The following is a 26,512-nucleotide window of genomic DNA, read 5'->3' as shown; positions in this document are numbered from 1 at the left end:
GATATCAAACAGCAAGCTGCCAGCCCAACCTCCAAACAGTGCACAGTCCTGCAACGCTACTAACCTCCTCCACACTCCCTGTGTCTATACTTTTATAAAAAACCTGACGAGCCTGTAAGGAACATTGATTTTCAGGCTGGAAGATTATCTTCTATTTTTAACTTGACCATCACCTCTCCTGGGTTGTGACTATAAACAGGCCACGGGCTCCAGCAGTGTTACTGTACTTGAGCATGACAGTCATCTTTTGGAGGCTTAGCCCTTGGAAGATGACCCCGGTATTGGGAAAGGCAAGTATTTTAATACTGACAAACACAGACCCCCAGCTTCTGCATTTGGGGAAAAGGTGGATGAAGGAGAACATCTAGATTGTTTCGCTCGAGGTCCCTCATGAGAGATTCATGAGATATTTCCGTCTGCCCTTGATGCGAATGCACAGAAGGTGGACCAAGGCTGGAGCAGTGGGAACCTTGGCAGGGCAAGCTGAGACAGGATTTGTGCAAAACCCTTTTCCGGTTTCAGTTTGAATGGGTTCCCAGGAAGTGTCAAGTCCAAACAAATCCAAAATTTTACAATGTGGCTTAGCCAAGACTGCTGAGATTCACCTGATTCTGGGTCAAAAGCGTACAGAGCACACTGAGTTTTATTTGGTGAACATCCAATTGGACTGAACCTCTCAGACAACTTCAATGAGAAGCTCATAGTCCTGGCAAAACCAAAAATGAACATGGCTTCATCTTTGGGACTGAAACAGCAAGTTTGGGTTTTGTAAAGAGATAAAGCCAACTTTCACTTAGCTCTAAGGTCCTTGCAAATCCCAAGGAGAAGCACTGAAATAATTAACAGTTATCTGGCCTGATTCAGATTCACATACTCAGGTCAGTGTTTCCTGGGCACAGCAGGGGCTCTTAGTAAGAAGATTAACTCATTGGTGACCATATACTCCCAAGTGTCTAGGGCACAATTCATCGTGTTAACAAAGAATGACTGTTCTTCAACTGATGAGCCTGCGGAGTTCTGTGCAAATGTCATCAATGATGAATAATTATTGTAAGAGTCAGGGTAACAAAGAAAGTCATAACAATTGGCCACCCTGCTACCTATAGGAAAAGCAAGCATATAAGGCAGTACGTTACGATCTTCAGAAAGACATAGAACACACCCTTGTAAATTTGGTGTAAACACTGACTGAACAACATTCAAGGTCATCAGTGTGTATGTAGTTCACATATGTTAACCCAGCAGAATGAACTCTTTAGGTCTTTACAGATTTTTTATGAGACCATAGGAGTTTGAAAAATAATATTTTTTCATTTTCCAGTGGGGTTTATAATTTTTTGAATAGTGCTAGGTTAGAACTTATAACTAGATATCCAAAACCAAGGTATATCAGATGGTTTTAAGTATTCAATAGCAAACCAAATGCTAACCCACTGCAACTTCGTGACTACATCTCAGCTTCCACTCAATGGTTTTCAAAAATGTTAATTACTTTCTAAGGTAATTATTTAAACTATTTAGGTTCCCAACAAAGAAGCACATACATAGGTTTTAATGTTGTTTAGATGTTTGCATCACAAGTTTATGCAATTGTAAAAGGTCACATTTCCACAATGCTAGCATTTCCTCTGTGGGTAGCAGTGTCTGTGTACATGTTGCTGGGTGTACACACACTGAATGTGCATTCGTGTGTGTATATGAGCATTGTGTGCATGCACACATGTGAAGCCAGAGGGAAAAACTGGTTGTCTTCCAATGTGTCCCAATCTTACTTTTTGAAATAATCTTTCATGGAACCTGGAACTCACAGATAAGGTCAGACAGCCTGGCTAGAAAAGCCCAATAATCCTCCTGCTTCCATCTCCCTTGCCACGGTCAGCTATTGATTGACATAGATGTAAGAATTGGAGTTCTTTGTTTATGCACCAAACACTTTACCAGCTGAGCCATCTATTCCTTATATATTAATAGTGGCACTTTAAGTAACACTATATGTATATCTCATTTAAACTTATTAGGTGAACTTTTATCTCAGTATTACTTTCATACTATTTATTTGCTTAAAAATAAAAAAATTCTTTAAAAAAGCAATTTTGGGAGAGACAACGAAAACTATGTTTGATACCTTAAAAGACAATTTAAGTAGTGTGTGAAGGTAAATAGAAATTTTCCCAGCAGTCATAAGTTACTAAAGGAAAATTCCAGTGCTAGGGGTATACTACCTCCTTACCAACTGATGGCCACAAGGCCCCAAAACAATATGGGCAATTTCTGCTGCAGCTGACTGCCGACCAGAACTATGTAAGACTCTATTGCTGAAGATGCCACACACCTTGATCACAGGACATAGGGAAATGAGCTGGAATGGGGGGTAAAAGCTTTCTCCCTCATAAGAAGCCCCCAGAGGGCTCCATGGCAAGCGACTTGGACTTCTGAGGGAACACTGTCATCAAGTCACAAGCTGAATAGCTGTGTATCCTTGTGCAACAATACCAAATGAACGTAGAAGATGAGTTTACCAGTACGAGACTGCCAAGACTGTCATAAGAGTAACTAGCTAACTGCTTTCTCACTGGGTTTGATGACTTCCTTCTTCCCAGGGGCTACTCAGTCCTCAGACTGTAAACCTAGTCAAAAGCCAATGGCTAGGAGTTGATAAGCCTTAGTGAGCTGTTGTTTTCTACATGGACACAGTATGGCTGTCAAACTGCCTTCTGTCAACTGTGTTTACACACATAAGATAGTGCTGTTGCAAATTTTGGTCAAGGAAGATTCTTTTTGTACTTGCCAGAAGTGACTAAAGACTCTTAGAATTAATCAAGGACTACTGAATGTCCAGCCTTCCACAGAACATCTATATAGTACTCTTCAAAGCTTAGGGAACATCATAGAAGAGGGAATGCAAGAGAATCAGAGGTAGGAATGCTGACTTCCAGGAATGACATTAACTGAACAAGCTCTGTACAAGATTGGGCCCATCAACAGCTTGTCATGGAGTAGGGAGATTCTCATTGAGCGTCACTCTTTCTCAAGCATTTATAAGTGGTTAACAGTTGATACAGCTACTTAAGGAACTCATGTTCCTAAAAATGACAGTAAGGAAATTCGTCTGATACTAAGGAAACACATGAAACCCACAACTGGTAACATGCAGAGTGAGAGGCCTTGGAACACCTAATCCTAAATGGGAGATTGTTATTAAAACCCTCCCTCCCTTCAGAGCTCAGGGAACCCTGTGGAAGAGGAAGATGAGGAAGAGTCAGTGGGGCTGGAATGCAGCAGGGAAATAAGACCTTCTTGATATAATAAGACTGAGACATGTATGAGCTCATAGAGACTGCTAGCAGCATGAACAGGAGCTGTACAGGTCCAGGCCAGATGGAGTCCCAGAACTGAGAAGAGAGGTGGATACCTATCTCCATCCCTAACCCCGCAGCTATCCACAACTGATGACCACTTGTAAGTGAAAAATTAGCTTTCTCTAATGGAATCTGAGTACATTAACCATACTTCAGAGCAAGCCTCATACCCAGCAATAGATGGCCAACACTAAATGAACTCAATAATTTTGGAATTTTTTTCTTTTTCTTTTTCCCTTCTTGCTTTCTTTATTATTTATTTATTTTTACTTTTTTATTTTTTTGTCTCACAGTGGTTTGTCTGGGCACTTCTTAAAAAAATCTTACTAGTTTTTTTGTTTATATATTATGCCTTCTGATTTTGAGTTTTAATGGGTTTTCTGTGTGTCTCTGCATCTGTATTTGCTTTTTGTGCAATTTCTTTGTTTGGTTTTATTCCTGCTACTTATTTGTTTTATTTTATTTTATTTTTTTATTTGCCGTTTGTTTTCTAAAGACAAAGACAGTGTGGAGTTGGACCAGTGGGGACTTGGGGAGGATCTGGAAGGAGATGAATAAGGGGAAATTGTGACCAGAATATATTGCGTTTTAAAAAATCTGAGAGTAGAAAGTGGTTAGAATAAGGAAGAGGATCAGACATAGTGGGAGGAAGATGAGAGGTTAATGGGATAAATTATTAAAATACGGCAAGTATACATCTGGAAACACCATAATGAAACCTATTATTATGTGTAATTAATGTATGATAGTGGGAGAAATGAAAAAGTTGGAAGTTAAACAAAATAAAGTTAAGACAAAATCTTATCCTTCTGAAAACCCACTAGTTTATAAACTAATAAAACATAATTAAAAACTATGAGTTTGAACAGAGTCACACTGCATAGGTGGACACAGGGGACAAGGATGTCCCAAAAGATAGTTTGTTGAATGACAATCACAGAGCCAGGCGCCATTTCCCTCCCTACCGACTAGTAGTCAGGGAGGTCCTAGAAACCCCCAAACCCCAGCTATTGCCATCCATCCTCTTGGTTGCTACCATAACTAGATGCTAAGATTCTATTGCTGAATATAACTTGGGCTGTAGAACACAGAGATCAACTGTGAACTGTCCCTGATGACCAGTTTCACAGTCCTGGAAAACACTATGCAGGTCACAAGGAGAGAGAAGACATCAGTGGTTTTACCCATCACTGTATCCTGCAAGCTACAGCACAAACCCACCAGGTATTATGTGCCGACTTGTGCAATAGTGGCACGATGTATATGAGAATACCCAACCATTTTCTTAATGGATAGGAAATCTACTTTATAGAAGGGATTTCATACCTGATACTGTAAACCTGCTCAAAAGCCTAAGACTAGAGAGATTGCAGGTCCTAGAAAGGAGCCTATTCCTGCTATTTTGCTAAATGCCTATCCAGTCAAACTGCATTCTAAAGATTTTGTTCACACCCAGAGAGCTAACGCTGCTCTCAAGCTTCCTCAGAAGAGTCTCTTGCAGTGGGCATCAGGCAGTGGAGAGAAGCATAACAGGACTAAGTGCTCAGAATGACTGAGTTCTCACCTACATACAGAGCATCTCTATCATTTGAGACACAAAGAACACTAGAAGAGGGAAGGGAAAGAAGGAAGGGAAGGAGGATGGGGATGCAAGCTGTGAATGCAGTCTTCTGGCCTTGGCTAGTGCATTATCAAGAGCACACAGCAGGTGGTTAATTGCACCAGATCAAGCCAGTTCAAACTCCACTATGATGGGGGAGGGGAACCCAAGGCTTCCACCCCTAGCTGAGGAGCCATTGGCAGCTGAGAGCTGCTTGCGGAGGATAGTACTTTTCTTTTAGGTTCTAGCCACTGGTATTGCTTAAGTCAGTAGACGGACCCACACCCATGCATACATGGGCAACATGAATTGGACTCGGTGGCTTTAATATTTTCATAAAAACAGTAAAGGCAGAGTGTAGAGGGAGATGTGCTGGGGCCTGAAGGTAGGTGAGATGATAAACACGCTCATTTGAAAGGTGTGCTCAACATGTACTCAGGAAATTTTCAAAGGCTAAAAACAATTTTAAAAGAAAACATGAAAAACACTAATTTTGTCACTGCCCCTTCGCTTTATATTCCTAACATTTTTTTCTTATAGTCCTAAACTAATATATTTGTTACTCTGTCATACTTTTCATTAAAAACATACCAATACAAATATAGAAATCAACTGCATTCTAAAATTTCTGGTGACCACAAACTCTACATAACTCTACAAACTCTACATACATTATTATTCTAATTAAGAAATTTTAAGAAAAATTCTTACATATGAGATGTTAGCAAAAAAAGAAAGAAAGGAAGGATGGAAGGAAGGAAGAAAAGAAAGGAAGGAAGAAAGAAAGAAAGAAAGAAAGAAATTAAAGTGTATCATTGATGGAATGAGAATAGTGCCTGTCCCTATATTTAATTAGCCTGTGTGTTCAGGACTGCAGGCTGATTCTTTCACTAAGTCAGGGTTCCACTGTATTTCTTTTTAGTTTGTTTCCATAGATTTAATCATTGAGGAATTTTGTTCACATAAAAGTACATGGAACCCGGCGGTGCTGATCACGGTATTTGGTAGGCAAGGCCAACAGATCTCTGTTAGTTCAAGGCCAGCCTGATCTACAAGAGCTAGTTCCAGAACAGCTAGAACCGTTATACAGAGAAACCCTGTCTCAAAAAAAAACAACAAACAACAAACAAACAAATGAAAGTAGTGTTCACATATCCACTTTATTTTCTTGACTGTCTATTTTTATAACAATTATTGAATTATGACAGATTTGAATATGTCATCCAAAATTAATTACGATGATTTATCAGTTTGATTAAATTCCTGTTTGACTTCATTGAAAGCAACAGTCTAGAAAGCATCCTATGAACCGAAGGACTGCAGCGTGGTTACTAAGCATCCATTTTCCAGTTTGGGAGGCCTATGAGAGATGCTTACTGAACACTTCTCCTTTGGCACTCTTTAGTGCCCGAAGCCCTTGCTGTCAGGGAGGAGGCTTTCTGAAAGCTAGGGCAGCTTGTTCAATCAGCACAGTGTAGGAAGAGCGTATGCAGAGCCGAGGATGGGAAATGCAGTTATCTTTATACTGTTTGTGCCTGAAATTCTTTGGAAGAGCCTGGAATAACCAGGGGAGCATATTAACCCACCAGGAAGTTATACCCTCACTAGTTATCTTTGGACATCACTGTTGGAGGTGGCAATAATCATTTTGAAGTAAAAACAAAATAAAACCAAAAAACCCTAGGTTGTGATAACATGTTTCAATTCTCTTTTTTGGTAAAAGACACCATGGACAGAAAACATGAGTATAATACACGTGTACCCGCTAATGAAAGTGAAATTCTGTGTAGTTTTTATTATCATTCCCCAAATTACTACTGAAGATGAACATCTCAAGGAGCCCTAACTAGTCTATCAGTATGGTGAATTACATTGGTGAATTTTCTGATGCTAAACCAACCCATATTCCAGGAATAACTTCAATTTATTCATGATTATGCTTTTTAAATAAAGCTGTATATAAAACATTAAAAATTTATTTTTCTAATAATTTGGTCCATTAATTTTGTATACATGGTAACAATTGAAAAGACACCAATTTTCTTTATTTACACTCTATCTGGTTTTGCAATAAAATCATGCGGCTTATAACACGAGCTATGCATCTGCCTTTTTTCCTAGTCTCAGGGAAACTTTCATGAAACTTAACTCTTTCTGCAACACTTGAAAAGTTTAACATAAAATTATTCTGGCTTGCAGACTCTTTGGAAGAAATTTTTCATTAAGACTGAATTAAGCATCATTTTAGAATTCAGTCATTGGCCTATTTATTAAATTTCTTCTTAGCTCTAGAAATTACATTTCTAGGAACCTGGTCACTTTCCCTGATATTCTGGTTATGGCTTCCACAGCACTCCAGCTTCTGGGCTCGTGTCTTCACGAGGAGTAACAATGGTCACTTGCACCAAGGCAGGCTGATCAGAGCACATTCGCAGGTCAAGTCACCGAGGTCACTTCGCCAGCCCACTGCAATGACTGTTTCTCCACAGTGAATTAATTTCTACTTCTTTCCCATGTTTTTATTTTTCTGTGATTTCTCTACATTTATTATCTTTTTCATATTAATTTGGATTTCATTTCTTTTTTATGTAAGTATCTAAGTACTTAAATTTCTCACAAAGCATCATTTCTGTCAAGTTGGCATACTTAAATACATCATTATCATCGCATTCTATACATTTTACAATTCCCACTATAATTTATGTTTTAAATTGTGGGAGGTTTGGAATGTATAGTTATTTTTTTAACCTTAGAGCTATGTATGGTTATGCCATTAAATTCTAGTCCAGGCATATGAAAAGACATATGTACATATGTATACAACTTTCCAATACCATTGAATGAACTATACATTCTTTTTCTTTTTGAGACTATTTCTTTGTGTTAGAGTCCAAGCTCTTGTAGATCATGCTGGCCTCCCATTCAGAGATCCACCTGCCTCTGGCTCCCAAATGCTGGGTTGAAGGTGTGTGCCACCACCGCGCAGCGAACCACACATTCTTTTATCTCCCAATTTTCCTTTTACTATTTATGATGCAGTCATAATGAGCACAGGTGGACAAGGCAGAACGCATGGAGGCCGGCAGAGCTAGGGCAGGAGCCTGGGCTCTGAGATTCAGCCATGGCACCAATCTTCCAATTACTTACTAGGCTTGGCTTGCTACTGAAAATAAACTTTATCTTAATGATTCCACACTATTATATGGGATGTCTGGGATGCTAAAATGACGCCAAGTTTTAATAATAGGATGTGAGAATCTAAAGTATCAAGGTGTTCATAAATAACCATAAAGGGAGATTTGTAAAATACTTGAAAAATGATCCAAGTTGAAATGCTGTAAATTCTCCTTTATTTCCTTACGTTCTCACTTGTTTCTCTCCTTCCCTGGGCCCTAGCTTCACTTACTGAGTGTGTTAGTCCTTTTAGAACAGTGACGTCATTGAGAGCTCCCAGTTCTTCATTTTTTCAAGTGTATTTCCAAAGCCGGTTTTCATCCAAGGTGCCCTTCCCACCTTTATTGTACCGTCTCTCACTCAGCACAGGGCTCTGGCAGGGCAGGGAGAGCATACCCTATGTCTTTACCCTGCAGTTCACACCACAGGCAAGGGCACAGAGGCCATTAACAGCTCTCTATGGAATAAAAGAAAGTTTACAACTCTTTGGCTCCCAACATTCATCCCCAAGGAAAAGCTGAAATTCCTCCAAAGTCTCAGCATCCAGTGCCAACCAGTAGAAACTGGTTCTCAAAAGGAAGCCACTTGTACCTCTGGTGTCACAACAGATCAAGCCTGAAGTTTGCTTTCACAGACCCAGATGCTAACTATCACCTCTAATAAGCTGTTACCCATGTTGAAGACTGTAATGACTCTAACCTGAGAAAATATGAAAGCCCTGAAAGAAAACAAAAGTCAGGTGTTTCAGTAGTTTCTGCTGAGCACACCCTTCGGGATTTTCTGACCCTACCAGATCGCAACACTTGGCCTACACCTGGCACTGCCATTGAGTTTGTACAATTCCCAGTTGTAGACACTTGACAGAAAATGAGTCCCATTTACAGATGATTCATTTTGGCTAGTTTCAGTTGCTTTTATTTTCTACTAGGGAAGAAGTCAGTTCACTTCAGACCCACCCCCCTCAGTCCCTTTTTCTGCCCCCCCCCTTTGTTCTTTTGAAGTGGTTACAATATCCTGTTCGTGCCATCATTAAGCAGTTAAATAAGCAAATTTCACAGAAGATCATTTTATAATCACAGGAGAATCATGATCTCAGCTGTCTTTAAAGTATTAGCTTGACAAACCCTATGCTCGTTTCCATTACACCCTTTATCTGGAATGCCTCCTCTGGCTCCTTCTGCGAGACACTACCAAACTCTTCATATGTCACAGGTAATTCTCTCCTCCTCATCATGTCTTCAGACTACAAAACCTGTCATTTTTGTGATGTTCCCAGACACAATGCTGCTCTAATTTATCCAAGCCATCTTTTCTTTGTAACAAAGGCTCCCACCCGAGTGATCTGAGCAGTCCTCTTACCTCCCAGGAGTACTCACTGATATGCAAGTGCCACCTCTCCTCCATCTGACAACACAGCACCTTGAGATTGCCCAGAGAACACAAACGTCTCCTATTTCCCCTGCCTATGAGCGGAGGATTTCATCCAGAGTTTTCTTCAGCTAATCTCTTCTTTTTATTTGGGAGATCAACTTGCCGCATTTTGGTTGAAGGGGTTTCCTTTTAAGGAAAACTCCAGGTAAACAGGGAAAATGGTTCATACTCAGTAAAACCTTAAATAGTATATGGTGCCATATGGAAAGACCCAGAAATTAATTAATGTACATCTGGAAAAAGTTTTCCCTTAACTACTGGACTGATACTATTTATACTTAGTTTGTTATGTAGAGTCTTGTACAAGAGTAAGATAGAGTTGAACATTTTCCATTCAACACATATTTACTTAATGCCTACCATGTATGTGAGTTTTTGACAGATACTGGGGATTCATTTACAAATAAAGCATAATTTGAAATCCAAGGAGCTTGTCTGACAGTGAATGAGAGGAAAGAGGAAGAATGAACACACAAGCAGAGTTCAATGGTGGCAACTGTCAAATGACATCACGGGATGATAAAGAAACACGCTGCAGAGGGTTGAAGGGGAGGGGGAGGAAGGGAGGAGAGCAGAGAAAAATGTAGAGCTCAATAAAATAAAAAAAAGAAACACACTGTTTTTGGGTATTACGACTACCCGAACACCTAAAATAACCAATCATTAGTACCCCGAAGGGAATGATGAACTGCAAAGTGACATCTGCTGCCCCATAGCACACACCCTGCATGTGACTCCTTCTGTGACCTTCAGAACCAGAGCCAAGTGGGAGACACGAATATGTGCCTTACTCTAGAGTCTAAATTATGAGAGAATAATAAATGATTCAAACTGCTTTCAGCATATTTGATTTTATGAACTATAAAATACTTTATCAGTTGAGAAGCCCATTTCTTACAATGCCATATGAAGTCGAAGGACTTCATAATATTTGAGCATTAACATTATCATCAAGTATTTTAATTTTTATGGTTTTACTTATGATAATTATTTTTGAGAAAACTGTTACCGTACCAACCACAGTCCATTTAGTCATTTTTATTCTTCTCATGATGACTTTTAAGTTTTAACTTAGGTTCCAGGGAACACCTCAGAAAAGGTCTTTAAGATTCTACTGAATGATACTTCACTAGAAAAATATGTAAGGTATAGAAAAATATCAACAAATACAAGGAAACAATATAGACTTTGCCTTGATGTAACCTGTCACTTTGAATATCACACTGACAAAACTCTGATATTTAAAAAAAAAACACAGTTAACACCTGATCACAATGATAATGGCAACCCAACACTAGACTTTTCTAAGGTTTTTCCTTCTCTGGTATCAAGACTTGCCAAAATTTTACAGATGCAGAGTCAAGTAAGGTGCATCTTTCTAGACATGTGTGCATGGTATTTCGTGCTCCCAGTCTGTCTCCAAATACACACATTGCCATTTTACTCATGTTTTTAAAGAGAATATTTAAGTCATAAGCTTGCTGGCAAGACACTCCTAAAACTAAGTAAAAACACGAGGAAAAAGCAGGCACTGTATGCCCCTAGTGGTGCCACACTGGAAGGGGACGGTGAGTGAACTTTGTGAGGAATAAGCTGGAGGAAGAGATTCCCAAATCTGGACAGTGTCACTTTATAAAAACGGACTCCTTTATTTCTCTTTCGTAGTGTTAAGCTAAGACTTTTCATACTAGCTTTATTGCTTAAAGGAGTTTCATTCCTCCCTGTACATTAAAAATTTACCAAGAGAAAAATCACCACTGTTCCCAAGACACTGTTAATATTTTGTGTAGTCTCTTAATGACTGTTTAATGCAAAAATATGCATATCTAGTATTTGTATCAAAGTTTATACATTGCTATACTCCCCCCCATAACAGCACAGAGATTTTTACTTTACTTTTTTTTTTTACATCTTTACTTCTTTAAATATGTCTGTTTATTGCTGCATAATATTTTGCCATAAAGTAGTACTATAGTTTATTCTACTGTTTCTCTACTCCCCCCATTTATTGAATGTGGTGCTGGAGACGGAATCCAGAGTCCTGCACATGCCAGGCAAATAACTGACCAGTGGAGCTTACACTGCGAGCCCTGTATGCCTCTAATTCTGATTCACATGTTACTGTGCAGAAATACTTACCAAAGCAAAACAACCATAATTTCTAAACTTGGTAAGCAAAATATCATACTCACAAAACATAATTCATATCTGGCAAGTGCCTGCTGTGGGTCTCCCACTCTTCTGTGTCTTCGGTATGTAGAGCATCAGTGAAGTCATGGGAGTTTGCTTCTTGAAATAGTTTTCATTTGAAGTTATGATGATGACCACAGCATGGTGGCTTACAATGCTGTACTTCATCTATGTTCTTCAACTATAGTTGTGTTGATTTCTCTCTTATATTTTAAAATTAATCATTTTTCTAATAAATAAATGCAATCAGGCAATGTTTACAGCTAGATACTTAAAACCATTCCCCAATAGTAGATTTCTTCAAGTAAGATTGTCAGAAAAAGGGTGACCAGTTTTTACCATTCTCTTTGGACAATGATAAAAACTAAAAACAGTATGTTAAAAACTTGGACTTCAAAAACGCTTGCTAACCAGCATTTGCTGTGATGGTGGAATGCAGAAAAGGCAGGCAAGGCATGGATCATACTCGCACCGACCCTGTTTTTCAGAGTAGTTCGTCTTGGCTTGCCCATCCCAAGACAGCTGGAGTCGTCTCCACACATTCACACTTTCCCTTTGAGAGGTTTCACCAGGAAGTCTACGGCCAGGTACCTTTTAGACACAGTTTAGCGCCTTCCCCGCTCTCAATCTTAGCGGTAGTTCTAGAAATACTTTCTGGAACTGCTTCCTTTGGTGGGCTCTGAAATCCACATTAGAGAGCAGTAATTCTGATACAAGAAGGAAGATGCTCCACTTACCGTTTCTAATGCATTTACACGGTCCTGCAAATGAAGCATAATACAGAATTATTAAAGCAAATCTGTAAGCTGACTTTGTTTGCAGGTTTTTCTGTGTACCTGCTATTAGCAAAATATTGTTTTAAAAATATAAAAATTAAAACTCCTTACTCAAATGATCTCAGCAACAGAAAAACAGGCAGGAAAGAACTACAATACCTTTTCTTATTGTACCTACTGATGGATAGGACCTCAGGGCTTAAATTAATAGAAAATGCAACGAATTCAGATCCAGTTACTGAGAAGAATAGCTCATATCTCCACTGTACTGCTAAAATTATCTCCTTAAGGATATGTAAGTGTGAGATAAATGTGAATCACAGCTGGGTGGTAGCAGTGGCATGCAGAAGACACTGGCACACACACTAGTCTCATTAGGCAAACACTGAAGTGTGTGATCTAGTAAAATGTAGATTTAACTTGAACAGTTAAAGGTCATGTACAAATATTGAATGATAAAGATTTCTCTGCAGCCGAGGGCCCTGCTATACAGTTTACAGAGTAACTACAGAATCTACTTTACTGAAATGTTGGTTTTAAAGGAGTCTGAGACAACATTATTTAACAAGACAAATGATTGAGGAAAAACAGTTTTGAACTCAATAACTATACTCACAACTTTCTAGAGGCTAAAAATGGGGAAAATGAACATATTCATCAAGTTTAAAAACTGGATTCGAGAGGAAGCTAAGTCAGAAGGTCAAGATGGAATGGCAGATTTTCCAGGGGGACAAGGCCATGTGTTGCTCTTCTACCATTTTGGGCAACTAGAGGTAATCTATGGAACTGGAAATCTTTTTCTTTAATTAGATTCACTTACATTCTTTCAGCACCCCAGAAACTGAGGGCTTTTCTCGGAGGAATCCTGTAAGTTGGCCCCCAGTCTCCACACTGAGAAACTGGGTTGAACAGACTGTAAACATTTGGCTATCCGGGCACAAGTTAGCGTATCAGCACCGTACAATATGGAACACAACCCAAAGATGGCTGCTAAGCAACGTAATTTGTTTAATTACCTTTTATTAGCATACTTGGTAGGACTTCCCCTTGCCACCATTATTTTCATAAATCAATATTCCATGGTGACTTATGAAATGTCATGTTTGAGTGTGATCTCAAATGCATATGGTATCCGAAAGAGTCTCTACTCTGCTGCTACTATAGGCTTCCTAGTCATAGCAGACTTGGAGCGTCACCATTCAGCAATGCGTCACTGTCCTGTGTAGACTGAGCAGACAGCAGCCATGGCCACCTTAGATAAACCACTAAATAGGGAATATCTACAACCCTTACATGAACTTGAAGATTCCCCATACCATGCTTTGTGGCCTGATACTGTTTAAGGTTACTATATTGTAACAAAACACATATAACTGATTTGAAATAAGAAAATTCATATAATATGAAAACAGAAGAATACCAAAACAGAAGAGCTTAATTTCCATCTGCTTTAATTTTTATCACACTTATGGCAAAGAGATCAGTCTGATTTATGCTATGCCTGAATTCTATCCATTTGCTTACAGCCTTATCACACTTACGGCAAAGATAAACTGATTTATGCTATAGGTATGAATTCTTCCTAAATATTTGTATGACTTGTAAACATGAGCCTACTCTATAGTACTATGGACAAAAAAAAATCAGTCAAATTACACCATCTGTTTAAAACATAAAAGCCAATGAGCACTACATCTACTGTGGCTTACTAATGCCTACTTGCCTACAGCCTACTTTCTTCCTTAATGGTAATGGAATCAGGATGCAATGGAAAATGAAAAATAAATAAAAAGAGCCAGGAGGAGCCTGTGAGGTGGTTTATGGGTAGTGCTTGCCAATAAGCCTGATTCAAAGTTTGATCTGGGAAATGCACGGTAGAATGAGACAGTCAATTCCTAGGTATTATCCTGAGACATTTACGGGAGTGATCCCCCCCCCCCCACACACACACACAAATACATAAAATAGAACTGGATTTGTTAAATGAGGACATTAAAGAAATAGGAGGTTCTTATTAACCTAAATTTTAATTCAAACAACAACAGCAGCTAATAAGAGCAGATAATAAGGTCACTGTTCCCACCAGTGAGCATGATCTAAACCATATAGCTTTTAAGTCTCAATTGTAGGAGATAAGAAAGACAAAACAATTATCTTCATTAATTAAGGTGATGTAAAAACTTATGAATGTAGAAAACCATAACTGGCCACAAATGTAATCAATTTCTCTATTAAGATCTTCACTGATGAGTTGGTGTTCTTTCTTTTTCTGTTTGAACTGCCAAATTTTGTTTCCATAAATTTTATCTTCAGGCTCCACATAAGATCAACAACACCCTTTAAAGTCCTTATTTTCAAGTCTAAACCTTGAAAAGCATAGCAACATTAAAGACATAGTTAGAGGTTGAAGGCTCGGAGAGGGAAGGCAACCTCCACAGTAATGAAGATACTGTCATGGTAACCAAATTATTTTAGGTGATGGATTAGGATAAATGACTTTATTTTTACAGTCATAGATTTGAGCGTTAGCTGAAAATAAATCTTCTAAGGAAAATGGACATTATATATAACAGACTTATACACATATTTTTTTATGCTTTTAAGACAATGGCAGAATCTCCAAAGTTATCTAAGAACTTCCAGTTCTTACTTCATATTAAAAACATCTAAAATAAGGCGTAGGAGTAGCATACAAATAAATTACTCTATTAAACAAATCTACTTCTCTTTAAGGAAATGTTCCTGGATAACTAACACCAGGAATAAGGACACACTTAAGACTAACGCAGAAGCAAAAATATGAATTTCTGAGGGGAATACAAGATTAAACAACAATATCAAGATAGAAATCAAAGGGAAACATTCCTTCAAATATTTTGAAGAAACAAAATTTAGGGAGGATAAAGTCTACAGTGTTATCATTGGGATTTTTGTGATTAAATAATTCATTTCTACCACTCTTTAATTATAAGGCAAAGTCCCAGAAACATCTACAGTGGAAAAAATAATGATTTTAATATATGCAGGATTCCCATGGAGCTGGACAGTCACTGGCTTAAATGTGCAGGGTTAACAGTTATTCTCACACGTAGCCATCATAACCTATCTAGTGAGAATAATGCAGCTAGACACTGTGTTCTAATTTATTCTGGGTTTGACAAGCCATGTAGGCAGAGCTATAGTTGGGAGGAAGCTTACAGTATGTATACTGTTAAAATGTATTTTAACTTTTTAGGATGAGGTGAATGCTTTGCTGTGAACCATAAATATTCATTTACTGATGGTTGCAATGGAGTGTGCATTAGGATTCAGGAATGTACCGAGGCAAATTCATTAACGTCACTGCAGATGGGAAAGGACTGTCAGCCAGGTTGGAAATGAGCGTGAAATGGATCACTGGTATCTGAATGGCAGATCACTAACAGCTCACTTGAATCAGCTGAACCAATCAATTAGACACATTAAATTAGCTATCACATTTAACAGATAAATTAGAAGCTTACAGATTAAAATAACAAGAATTATTTTCCTGTAGAAAAGGACAGTTGAAGAACTCTCATGTCCTCATCACAGAATCACACACAATCAGAGAAGGCCTGTAGAAGTATTATGAACATAGGAGAAAAACAGCACTGGCATACAAACATAAGAAGAATCTGCTTTTTACAGGTCAAAGCTTTTCAAGTAAAAGAATTTTGTAATCCTCTTTAGAAAGAAGGATTATGATGGCTAACAGTTTTCAAAAAGATAATCTAACAGTAAGGACACATTCCCACTAAATGCACATAGCCTATTCCAGAAGGGTAACTACTCAGTTTCACCCCAAAAACCATTCCTCTTGTCAGCACCAAATCTTCTGTAAGTATATGTACATGTGTGCCTGTGTGTGCACATGTGGAGGGTATATGTGGACATGTGCCTGTGTGTGCACATGTGGAGAGAATATGTAGACGTGTGCCTGTGTATGCACATGTGGAGAGTATATGTGGACATGTGCCTGTGTGTGCACATGTGGAGAGAATATGTAGACGTGTGCCTGTGTGTGCACATGTGGAGAGTATATGTGGACATGTGCCTGTGTGTGCACATGTGGAGAGTATATGTAGATGTGTGCCTGTGTGCGCACATGTGGAGAGATATGTGCCTGTGGATGCACATGTGGAGAGAATATGTGGACGTGTGCCTGTGTGTGCACATGTGGAGAGTATATGTGGACGTGTGCCTGTGTGTGCACATGTGGAGAGTATATGTGGACGTGTGCCTGTGTGTGCACATGTGGAGAGAATATGTAGACGTGTGCCTGTGTGCGCACATGTGGCGAGATATGTGCCTGTGTGTGCACATGTGGAGAGCAGCAGTCAATGTTGGGCATTTTCCTCAATCACTTTTCCACCTTAGGTTTTAAGATAGGGTATCACTGAATCTGGAACTCATAACTTGGCTACATTAACTAGCCAGCAAGCCTGAAAGATCCTCATCTCTCCAGCTCCCCATCACTTTGGTTACACTCATATACTAAAATGTTCAATTTTGTAAGTGGGGATGGAAATCAGGTCCCCAAGCTTGCACAGAGGGCACATTGCCAATTGAGCCATCTCACCCAGGCCCAATGTCAGTTCTATCTAGTGGGCAATCATACTGTATGTGCTATTCCTTTAACAAAGGATATATGAATGGAACAAAATGCAAATGGTATATGGTATTTTTTCCTTCTAGGCATTTCCTCATAGCAAATAGTCACATTTAATAGTTAGTCATAGTTTAATAACTAAAAAAAGTAGAAATAACCTCAAACACATTCTTTCCCAAATGTCAAGATAGTACAAAGAAAGGAAGAACAAAGCTTTTATTGACTATCACTAACAAGATAAGCATTTCCTAGAGGGATTTCAAATAAACTGAAATAAAATGAAGGTTTAAAAAAACCCACAATTTCAACACAGCGACATAGAAAACATTTACAATATATCATAAATTGGTTCTGAATATATATACACATACACAATTATGATCTGTATATGAAACTGCGTGCTCCTTTCAGTAGTCAGGAACAGTTGCTCTTGACTGTGAGGATGGATGGGATAGAGAAGTTGGCACTGATGTGCCAGCCATCGATTTTCAATTTAGCCATCAATAGGTACTATTGTTTACTGTTACCTCATCACACTAGATGCTATGAGTATACTGGTTATTTTAATAGCTGCTTACATGCTTTTTTTTTTCCAAATTAACCTACTCCTGGGTCCAAAACAACAAATCAGAACCAATGAAAGAAATGAAAAATCTACAAGTGAAGGTTTCATCTTAAAATGCTATCACTAAATATCAACTTACACTTGCCAAGAGAAGCCAGTCTAAATCCTGGCCTAGACTAGTATCTAAGAATATTCCTTATCACTTGGCCTGGTGTGGCAAGTGTCTGAGATGCAGAGACAATCACAGAATTTAAAAAGAGACTCAAAGGGTCTCTTCCACATTTCTGGTACATTCTCTTGGGTAGGGTATTACTGAGCCTGCAGCTGGCTTCTGTGCCTGCTTTCTGCTGTGCTATCAGATTAGCACTTAGGTTCATGATTTTGCTTGTTATGAGGTCATTACTGATCAGGACAAATCAGGTGTCCGTTCCAGAGAGGGTGGCACTGTAATTTCACATTATGAATGTGAATTTCACAATGCCATGTAATTTCAAATCTACTGTATGGGGAAATACAGAAGAGCCGGGGTGATGGTTTATGGAGTGAAGAAGGCAAATGGGGAAGATGAATGAAGCTGTGTAGATTTGTCTCTAGATTTTAGAAAATACAGTCAGAAAAGAAATGGAGGGGGTTGCATCAAGATGCTATAAATTCTAGCACTTAATTGTATGAAACTAGTACCAAAGTTAGGTTTCTTAACTCTATTTCAAAATCAAGAAGCAATCTTTTCAAAGCAAGGGTCATTTCAAGATTCCTCCTTTAAGATACAATCTAATGGGGTATGTAGGCATGTGTCTACAAAATGTACCTTAAGAAAAAAAATGAAGGTAGAAGATGGAATTATTGTTCTCCTGGGAGTTTCCAATTCCACACTGAAATGACTACTAGCAGGAAACAAAGGCATTTCGGTCATTGTGTGGCATCTGGGATACATTACAAGTGAAAATTATCAGCAGATAAAATATGGTGGTGTCTGGGGCAATGTAAATGACAGCTGTATGATTTCTAAGATTGACTATTCCCAGAGAGAGATGTAAGAACAGCTGTTGGGTAGTAGAGGAAGAAAGCCAGCAACTCAGAAATCAACACATCATAATTTACCCAGGGATTTACACTTTAAAAAAGAGTACAGGTCTCCAGCTGTGAGGTTAGCCACACGTTTGTAAAAATGCTCCGAAATCTGAGCAGGTCATACTGCAATGGCGATGATGCTATGGCTTAGGAAGAGGACCATGTCATGGAGAATGTGTAGAAAATAATAGAGTAGGCTTGTGTTTTCAGGTAGAAGAGAGATATGCACCAGACAGCCCCTAAAGGAAGCTGGCCCGAGGAAACCCTAAGTATCACATCTCCTTTAGGCACATATCTCCGAGGCTTCTTGGAAGAAAATTACCACAAGAAAACCATTATAAGCATAGGACCCTTTGGCCCAAGCCCCTTCCTCCTGAGGACTGAATTATAGCCATGTCCTTACCTGTCCTGTGTGCCACACAGTTGAATCTTAAATGGTACAACCACACAGTCCACTTGATGATTAAATGGCCCATCCCTGTGCAATCCCAATAATCTGCATTCTATTTTATACGCAGAGTTATTTACTCGACACTCTGCAGGAAACATATCAGATAATTATATACCTTTCGATACCACATTCCTCACACATGTTCCTGTGTGCACCTACTGCTCAGTGTTACATGTCAGAGGGACTGCAGCTGAGAGAAATCGAGACCTGAGCTGGAAGTTTTAAAACCATCTATTTGGCTGACTTTATGTTACATTTTCTTCTTCCTATTCAGTTTGACTTAATGAAAGCACTATTATTAATTGGCATTTCCTAATACACATAGAAAGGTACGAAAGAAAGGCAATTAATGAATGCAAAATAAACCTCCAATTCCTTGCCCTTAGGAAGCTATTCTTTATATCTAATGATATAAGAAAAAGCACAAGTGAATGATTTGTTCACATTTCCCCATGGGAAGCATACCTGAAGGCTGGGTCATCCTGTATGCCGTAAAATAAAACAGATGTGTTTTTTGGCTATTCAATTTAAATATCCTAAATATTCCTATCTATGACATACTTAACTGCTTTATCTTCAAATTGAGCTGCATTCTGAGTTTTCACTGCAGACTGACTAGCTTCTTCCCAAGGTGGAAGTTTAAATAGCAGATTTGGCTGTTTGAGAGAAATGTGAGTTATCAAAGAGCTGTGGAACTCTCTTATCTTAAAGTTATTGGGATGCTTAAAATAGTATAGCTATAAAAATAACATGAATACAGACCATAATTTCTAACAAATTTTTTAATTTCTACATTTAGAGAAAATGATATCATGCAGTGTTTTGAAATGGTTCCTTAGATAAGTCTTTATCCAATTTAAAACCACGAAGTCTAGAGAAATCATCACTTGAAATTCCATACATTGTCCCCTTCAGGGTGATAAAGAACACAGGGAGTTAGTTTAATGTGCCCACATCTTGAGTTCACAAAACTGTACTGAAAGAAGGAGAAGTCTGAGAAGAGAGGGAATAAGTAGAATTATGAGTTTTCAGTAGTCAGCCCTGGGTGGTTCCACTACTATGTGGACTGCTCAGACACTCAACTTCACCGTGGATAGTGGACCTTCCTGGATGCTGAGTAACTGTACACCAGGAAAGTCTGATCATATGACATCAGACTCTTCTTCCAACTGCCAAATTACCCTAAATTTTACCAACAGAATTTTTATCCTTTGTAGAAGTGGAAGACTTATTCTTTACTCACCCTGTGCCAGTTATCTTGCAAATGGCAAGCATTTTTCCATTAGATTACCATGAAGCTAATCCAGGAGTCAGGAGAGTTGGCCAGATCCAGCCAGCTGCCTGTGCCACAGGACCATGCACTAAAATGGTCTTTATATTTTTCTTTTGGTTGAACAAAACCAAAGCAGAATACTACAACATGAGATTGCAGAAAATCAAAATTTCAGTGTTCATAAACAAAGCTTTACTGGAACATAGCCTAGTGATTGTTTACACCTTATCTATGGCCTTTTCCACGACACAGTGAAAAGCATGAATGTAAGACATGCACATCAGAAGGTATTTAGAATCTGGACCTTTCAGCAAAGCGTGGTGACTATGGAAAGATATTGCTTCCTGTTAAGAATACTTTTTGCTTCAAAAGGTCACTGTGTGTTTCTGGGGAGGATAAGGTGTACACAAACCTACACACACAGAGAGAGACACACAGACACACAGTGGTGGGGAGAAGGAAGAGGAGAGAGAGAAGAGGGAAAAAGTGCCATAGTATTTCTTTTCTTGCTCTTTTTTTTAATTAAAAAATTTCTGCCTCCTCCCCGCCTCCCATTTACCTCCCTCTCCCCCACTCCACTCCCCCTCCCTCTCCTGTCCGAAGAGCAGTAAGGGTTCCCTGCCATGTGGGAAGTCCAAGTTCCTCCCCTCTCCATCCAGGTCTAGGAAGGTGAACATACAAACATGCTAGCACCCCCCCCCCCCCCCCCCCAAAGCCAGTATGTGTAGTAGGATCCAAATCCAGTGCCATTGTCCTTGGCTTCTCAGCAGCCCTCATTGTCTGCCATGTTCAGGGAGTCCGGTTTTATCCTGTGCTTTTTCAGTCCCAGTCCAGCTGGCCTTGTTGAGATCCCTTTAGATCAGCCCCACCATCTCGGTGGGTGGGAGCACCCCTGGCAGTCCTGACTTCCTTGCTCATGTTCTCCCTCCTTCTGCTCCTCATTTGGATCTTGGTATTTTTACTCAACTTTAAAACACTCTTTACATACATACACTCTTGAGCATGCATAAATACCAATACCCAGACTACAAACTATTCCTCGGGTCATTGCTTAGTCCTTATACCAATTTTTATTTTTCATTTCTTTCCAATGCCTTGTTTCTTTCTTTGCCCCTCCTTCATTTCCACTAATTTCTTTACTTAATTCATTCACATTATTGAGATAGGCACTATGTTAGACACAGAATCAATAAGGAAGATAATTTTTTTCTGGTAGATCTTACATTTCAAAGGAGGCAGGACAATATAAATAAAGAAGGTGCCTAGGGATTGTGCCTGGGGTATGTATGGGTGAAGGTTTACTGTGCATAGGCTGGTCAGGGTCAGGCCTTATAAAGAGGTGATATCTGAGGTGATGTTTAAAGGATGGAAATGAGGATGTCATTGAGAGATCCAGGGAAAAGTAAATTACAGGTGGTGAGTAGCAACACAAAGGTCCAGAGATGGGAAAGATTTTCCTCAGTTCTAAGGTCTGGGAACAAAAGGGACAAGTACACTCTCTCTGTTGTCCACTGAAACTCTCCTTCAGTTGCCCACATCAAATAGCAACACTGTTTTGTCAACGTTTGGATACCAAAAATTGTATTAGCTATTTTTAACATATGTTTTTAATTTTAATATTTCCCTGGACTCCCAAGAACAGATTACTACAATTAGTAGTAATTTAATTTATCATTTAAAGTCAAAAACAGACTAAAAACATTAGTGCTGAATTTTCTATCATGTTTAAATGATCGAGCTTAGTCTGCAATACAAGTCTATTCAAATAAAATTCATCTAATTCATACTCTCAGTGCCTCTCTCTCCTTTTCCTCTTCATTGAGACAGGATCTTGGTATGTACGCCAGGCTAACCTCAAGCTTACAATCCCTCTGTCCCGGTCTCCCAAAGTCTTACTCTATCCACTCTTGGAAAACAACAAGTTGACCAAATCCTCTTCTTGACGATCTGGGAAATGAAGCCAATGGAAACACAATAGGCTGACAATGAGGTTTTGTGAGCAAACTAGTAATAAATACTTCCTAGTTATCATGACTATTTTGTGTGCAGGCTTAGAGATCCATTGGAAAACTCTGCTGAGACCTCATCTTTAAACTTCCCTAAGCCGGAAGAGCACTCCTGAACCCCATTTTAAGGACTATCAGATGGCAGTGCAACAAAATGCATACGGCATCACAATAAACTCCAATGCGCAAATCAAACCTGATATCTGTACATCTTTTCATACTTACTTCACTACATAATAAAAAGGGAATGTGATTTTGCTGTGTGTTTTTAAGTTGGTTCCAATAATAGGCAAACTTTAACACTTGGGTTCAAACTCACTGAGGAAACAGCAAAAGGGTAAAGGAGCAATCCTAAGCTCAATTAGCCTAGACACCATGCAGTTACACGACATTGCTATCGTGCGGGCATCCCACTTCTTTGAGATGTAGACTACAGCATGCTCTTCACTACTGGGGAGCCCAAATCCTCCAATCCTGCCCATAATTGTGGCAACTCTATTGGTTGGTTCTCTCCTAAAAATGACATCTATTTCACCGGAATGGGTAATAAAGGTAGAAGATAGCAAGTAGGCAGCGTTTCCACCTCCCTTTGTGAATGAACACTATGATATTAAAGACATTGCATGTTTGTGGAAAAAAAATAAATCCAGAAGGAGATATCGGATAGAGACTCTGACAGGCAAGGGTGCATTACGGCTAATTTCAGAATCTGAAAACAGTCACGGATTATGAGATGAGGAAATGCTTATCAGCCACTTTCCCAGCTCATGTTAGTTTTATCACTTTTACACAATTTAAAATTTATGGAAATGTTTGAATGGTGCCTTTAATTTTTGCCAGAATATTTAGAACTTGGTTTCAGACTGAAACTGAAGAAGCCTTGGGAGGGTTTGAATAACAACTTCTTCAGTCTGTTTATTTAAAACATGATGAATAAGCACAGAGAAAAGGTGCCGAATTGAAAAAGGAAAAATGATCCTTTCTCCTTCCTAGAAGTGTTTGAGGTTTCTGGATTGTTTGGCATCTTGAACCAAGAGCTGTAATATTGCTTGCCTGTTAGTAGCCAAACAATTTAACATTGCCCTCATCATTGTATGTGTGTAAACTTGGTGTCTAAGGGCTCATGGGTAGTTTTAAAGTTATAGAAGATCAGTAAGATGTTTCCTTAATGGTAAGTCATTAGTGGTGCCAGACTTCTTTTTTTAAAAAAATATTTATTTATTTGTTTATTATGTATACAGTATTCTTCCTGCAGGCCTCATTACAGATGGTTGTGAGCCACCATGTGGTTGCTGGGAATTGAACTCAGGACCTTTGGAAGAGCAGGCAATGCTCTTAACTGCTGAGCCATCTCTCCAGCCCCCAGACTTCTTTAATGTGAAAAAAATTCCACAAAATTGCCTATGGCCTTTTATTTTGAGGAAGTAGAATCCCAGGGTTTTAAGCACTAAATTTGTGTCTGTCAATCAGTCAGTCTCCTAAAAAAATTGAGAGAATGATAATAAAAAAAAAAAACGCAGGAACCTAACCAGAGGGGTCGTAGTAGTCACTGTGCTCCCAGGAGCCAGGTGGACTTCCACGGGCCACACAGCTTCAGTGTTTCCATCCATCCATCAACGAGGACAGCAGGATCTACAGTGGAGGACCGTGTGAGGACTGAATGGCACAGACTTACAAATAGCACAGTGCATCAAATAAAGAACTGCTTTGTGGCTATCGATTCAGAATTCCCCCCATTCAGGGTCCCCCCCCCACTTGATGCACAGAACATCACTCTAGGATGACTTAACAATCTTTTTGCTGTTAGTGTAGTTGTCTCTGCTTTTGAGGCAGCTCTCACTCTCTAGTCTAGACTGGCCTTGAACCTGGAGGCCATCATGCCTAGGTTTATATAGCCCCATCTTGACAGTAATTAGTAACTGCCACAGAAATGTTTGCTAAATTTAAAAAGTGAGTGTGGAATATCCCACATCCAGAAATTGTCTGAAGTATTTATTCACATTCTAGAAACTCAGTTAGAGACCGGGAAGGGTGAGAACCTAGAAATGACAATTATAGTTTCTTTTACCAATGTCCAATTCACATTTACAAACTCATTCATCTTATTGGTTGGTGGAAATGTGCTCCGACCAGAAAGGTATTAGTTATTAGAAAGGTCTTAGGCATTTGTTTCCAAGATGACTGTTCACAGCAGTCATTATTTAAAATGCTGCACCTCACAACTGCCATTGTTACCAGACGGTGGAAGGCAAAACAGATGAACATGGCTGCCTCCTCACATTTTAGGCCTGTTTAAGGGTGTCACATGACATGCACAAGCAGTAAACTCTTTAGGAGCACAACACTGAAATAAATGATCACCCAACCCCAGTGACAGAAGTGGAAATGCCCTCAGGTGCAAGGAGACACTTGGCTCTGAATTTGTAGACTTTCCCAGACAAACTCAACACCATGAAACACCACGAGGAGCTGAGAAGACCTCTCCCTTTTCATAACACAAGCTGGTATTTACATCAACCCTGTGGCTCTGGAGCCCAGAGCGGGCTCTGACTGCACCATTGAGGAATGTGGGTGACCTTGGTGAAGTCAGCTGCCAGGGACCAGGGGCATGAAGTCCTATAAACCCATCCTGCCTTGTGAGAGAGCAATTTATAAAGTCTGAAAAGGACACTCACTGAAAGTATTTTAGTAAACTTGGCTACAGAGTAAAATTGGAGCTTGTAAAGACTATTCTTTGTCTCACACTTTGCAAATGCTTCCAAATAGTTTTTCTTTCTTTTAGGAGGCTTTCTTATTGACTAGACTCAAAACTGCTGAGTCCTGAGGACGTGTGCTTTTCATACTGGTAAATAAACAAAGACCAGCACGCTTTTATATTACTTTTATTCTCAAAAGAAAACAGCCCGGTCAATCAACATCTATATATTAGATGATAGGAGACTTCTCTTGGGGTATTCTATTTTCAAGTTTTATTCTGCCATAAATTGGAATTAAAATTAAGTTGCAAGTTTCAGATAAAATAGGGTGATAAAATTTAATGACCACTAAAATATCAGGTGGAATCCACTTTACTGAGCTTGCTTCCCTGCTCTCTGGAGGCCTCTTGATGTAGTAAATTGCAGTGTGCAGATCTAATGAGCTGAGACCCTGCTTTACCCCAAGACAGGCTGCTGATGTTCATCTCTATGGAGACCTCATGCCAAATGTGAAGCTTTGTAAGTCTCCTCATCTCTTGAGAAAACAATGACTTTAATGAGCTATTAATTGTCTTGCCTTCAAAGTGGCAAAGGAAGGCCTGGCACTCCATGCCCATAATCGTTCATACTTATTTTTGCTGATGCCATTGCTTGCCCCCCCGACCAGTGTCCCTGAACAAACAGATGCATAGTCATTTGCCTGAGTTCGACAGGATGCATCCTGGGAAGGCGATGTGTGATATGTGTGTGATGTGATACTTCCTGGTTTCTAGGTGAACAGAAGCTCCACTCTAACTCTCAAGAGGAATCCTAGGAACAGGAATCACTACCACACGGGGTTCTGGATTAAGAAAACCTTAAAGACTTAATCCCAATTTGTCAATTTCTCAAGCTGAGAATTTTCAGAATCCCCTTCACACATCTCCCAAGAAAATGAGTACTTCTGAGGCGTGACTAGCTCTAGCTAGTCTGCATGAGAGAACAGCATCTACTTCAGCACTACCTCCTTTTGAAAGGCATTTTGAAGGCCTCTTAGCAGCTGCCTCAACCCCTTCATTTGTGGCCTGAGAGAAAGCTCAAGCTTCAGGAATTCTAAAGTCTGGTGGACATGAGACGACCATGTCCTAGAGACGACCAAAGCGACCGGTCACCAGTTCAGTTTCTCCTGTGGTTGTTGAGAAGTGGAAGTGGCAATCTCCTAAGTCCACTGAAATAGTGATGTACTATCATGTCAGCTTTTGCTAGGGCATCTACTTCCGTGTGTCAGTAACATTTGTGGTGCTTTTTCTT

General features: G+C 39.3%; 1 protein-coding gene across 7 annotated transcripts in view; it reads right to left on the bottom strand.

Annotated features, from left to right (window-relative positions):
* The window catches only part of Cep128 (centrosomal protein 128), a 372,845-nt gene that overhangs the window by 43,380 nt on the left and 302,953 nt on the right, over positions 1-26,512 (bottom strand). For all 7 annotated transcript variants that reach the window (XM_038336959.1, XM_038336962.1, XM_038336963.1 and 4 more), the window contains one exon: positions 12,492-12,515. In XM_038336959.1, coding sequence (XP_038192887.1) covers positions 12,492-12,515 — 24 coding nt within the window. The remainder of the gene's footprint in view (positions 1-12,491; positions 12,516-26,512) is intronic.

This window comes from Arvicola amphibius, chromosome 7 (assembly GCF_903992535.2).
Source record: "Arvicola amphibius chromosome 7, mArvAmp1.2, whole genome shotgun sequence".
Taxonomy (NCBI): Eukaryota; Metazoa; Chordata; class Mammalia; order Rodentia; family Cricetidae; genus Arvicola; species Arvicola amphibius.
Note: the sequence above shows the minus strand (reverse complement) of the source record. Positions and strands in the feature narration are given on the sequence as shown.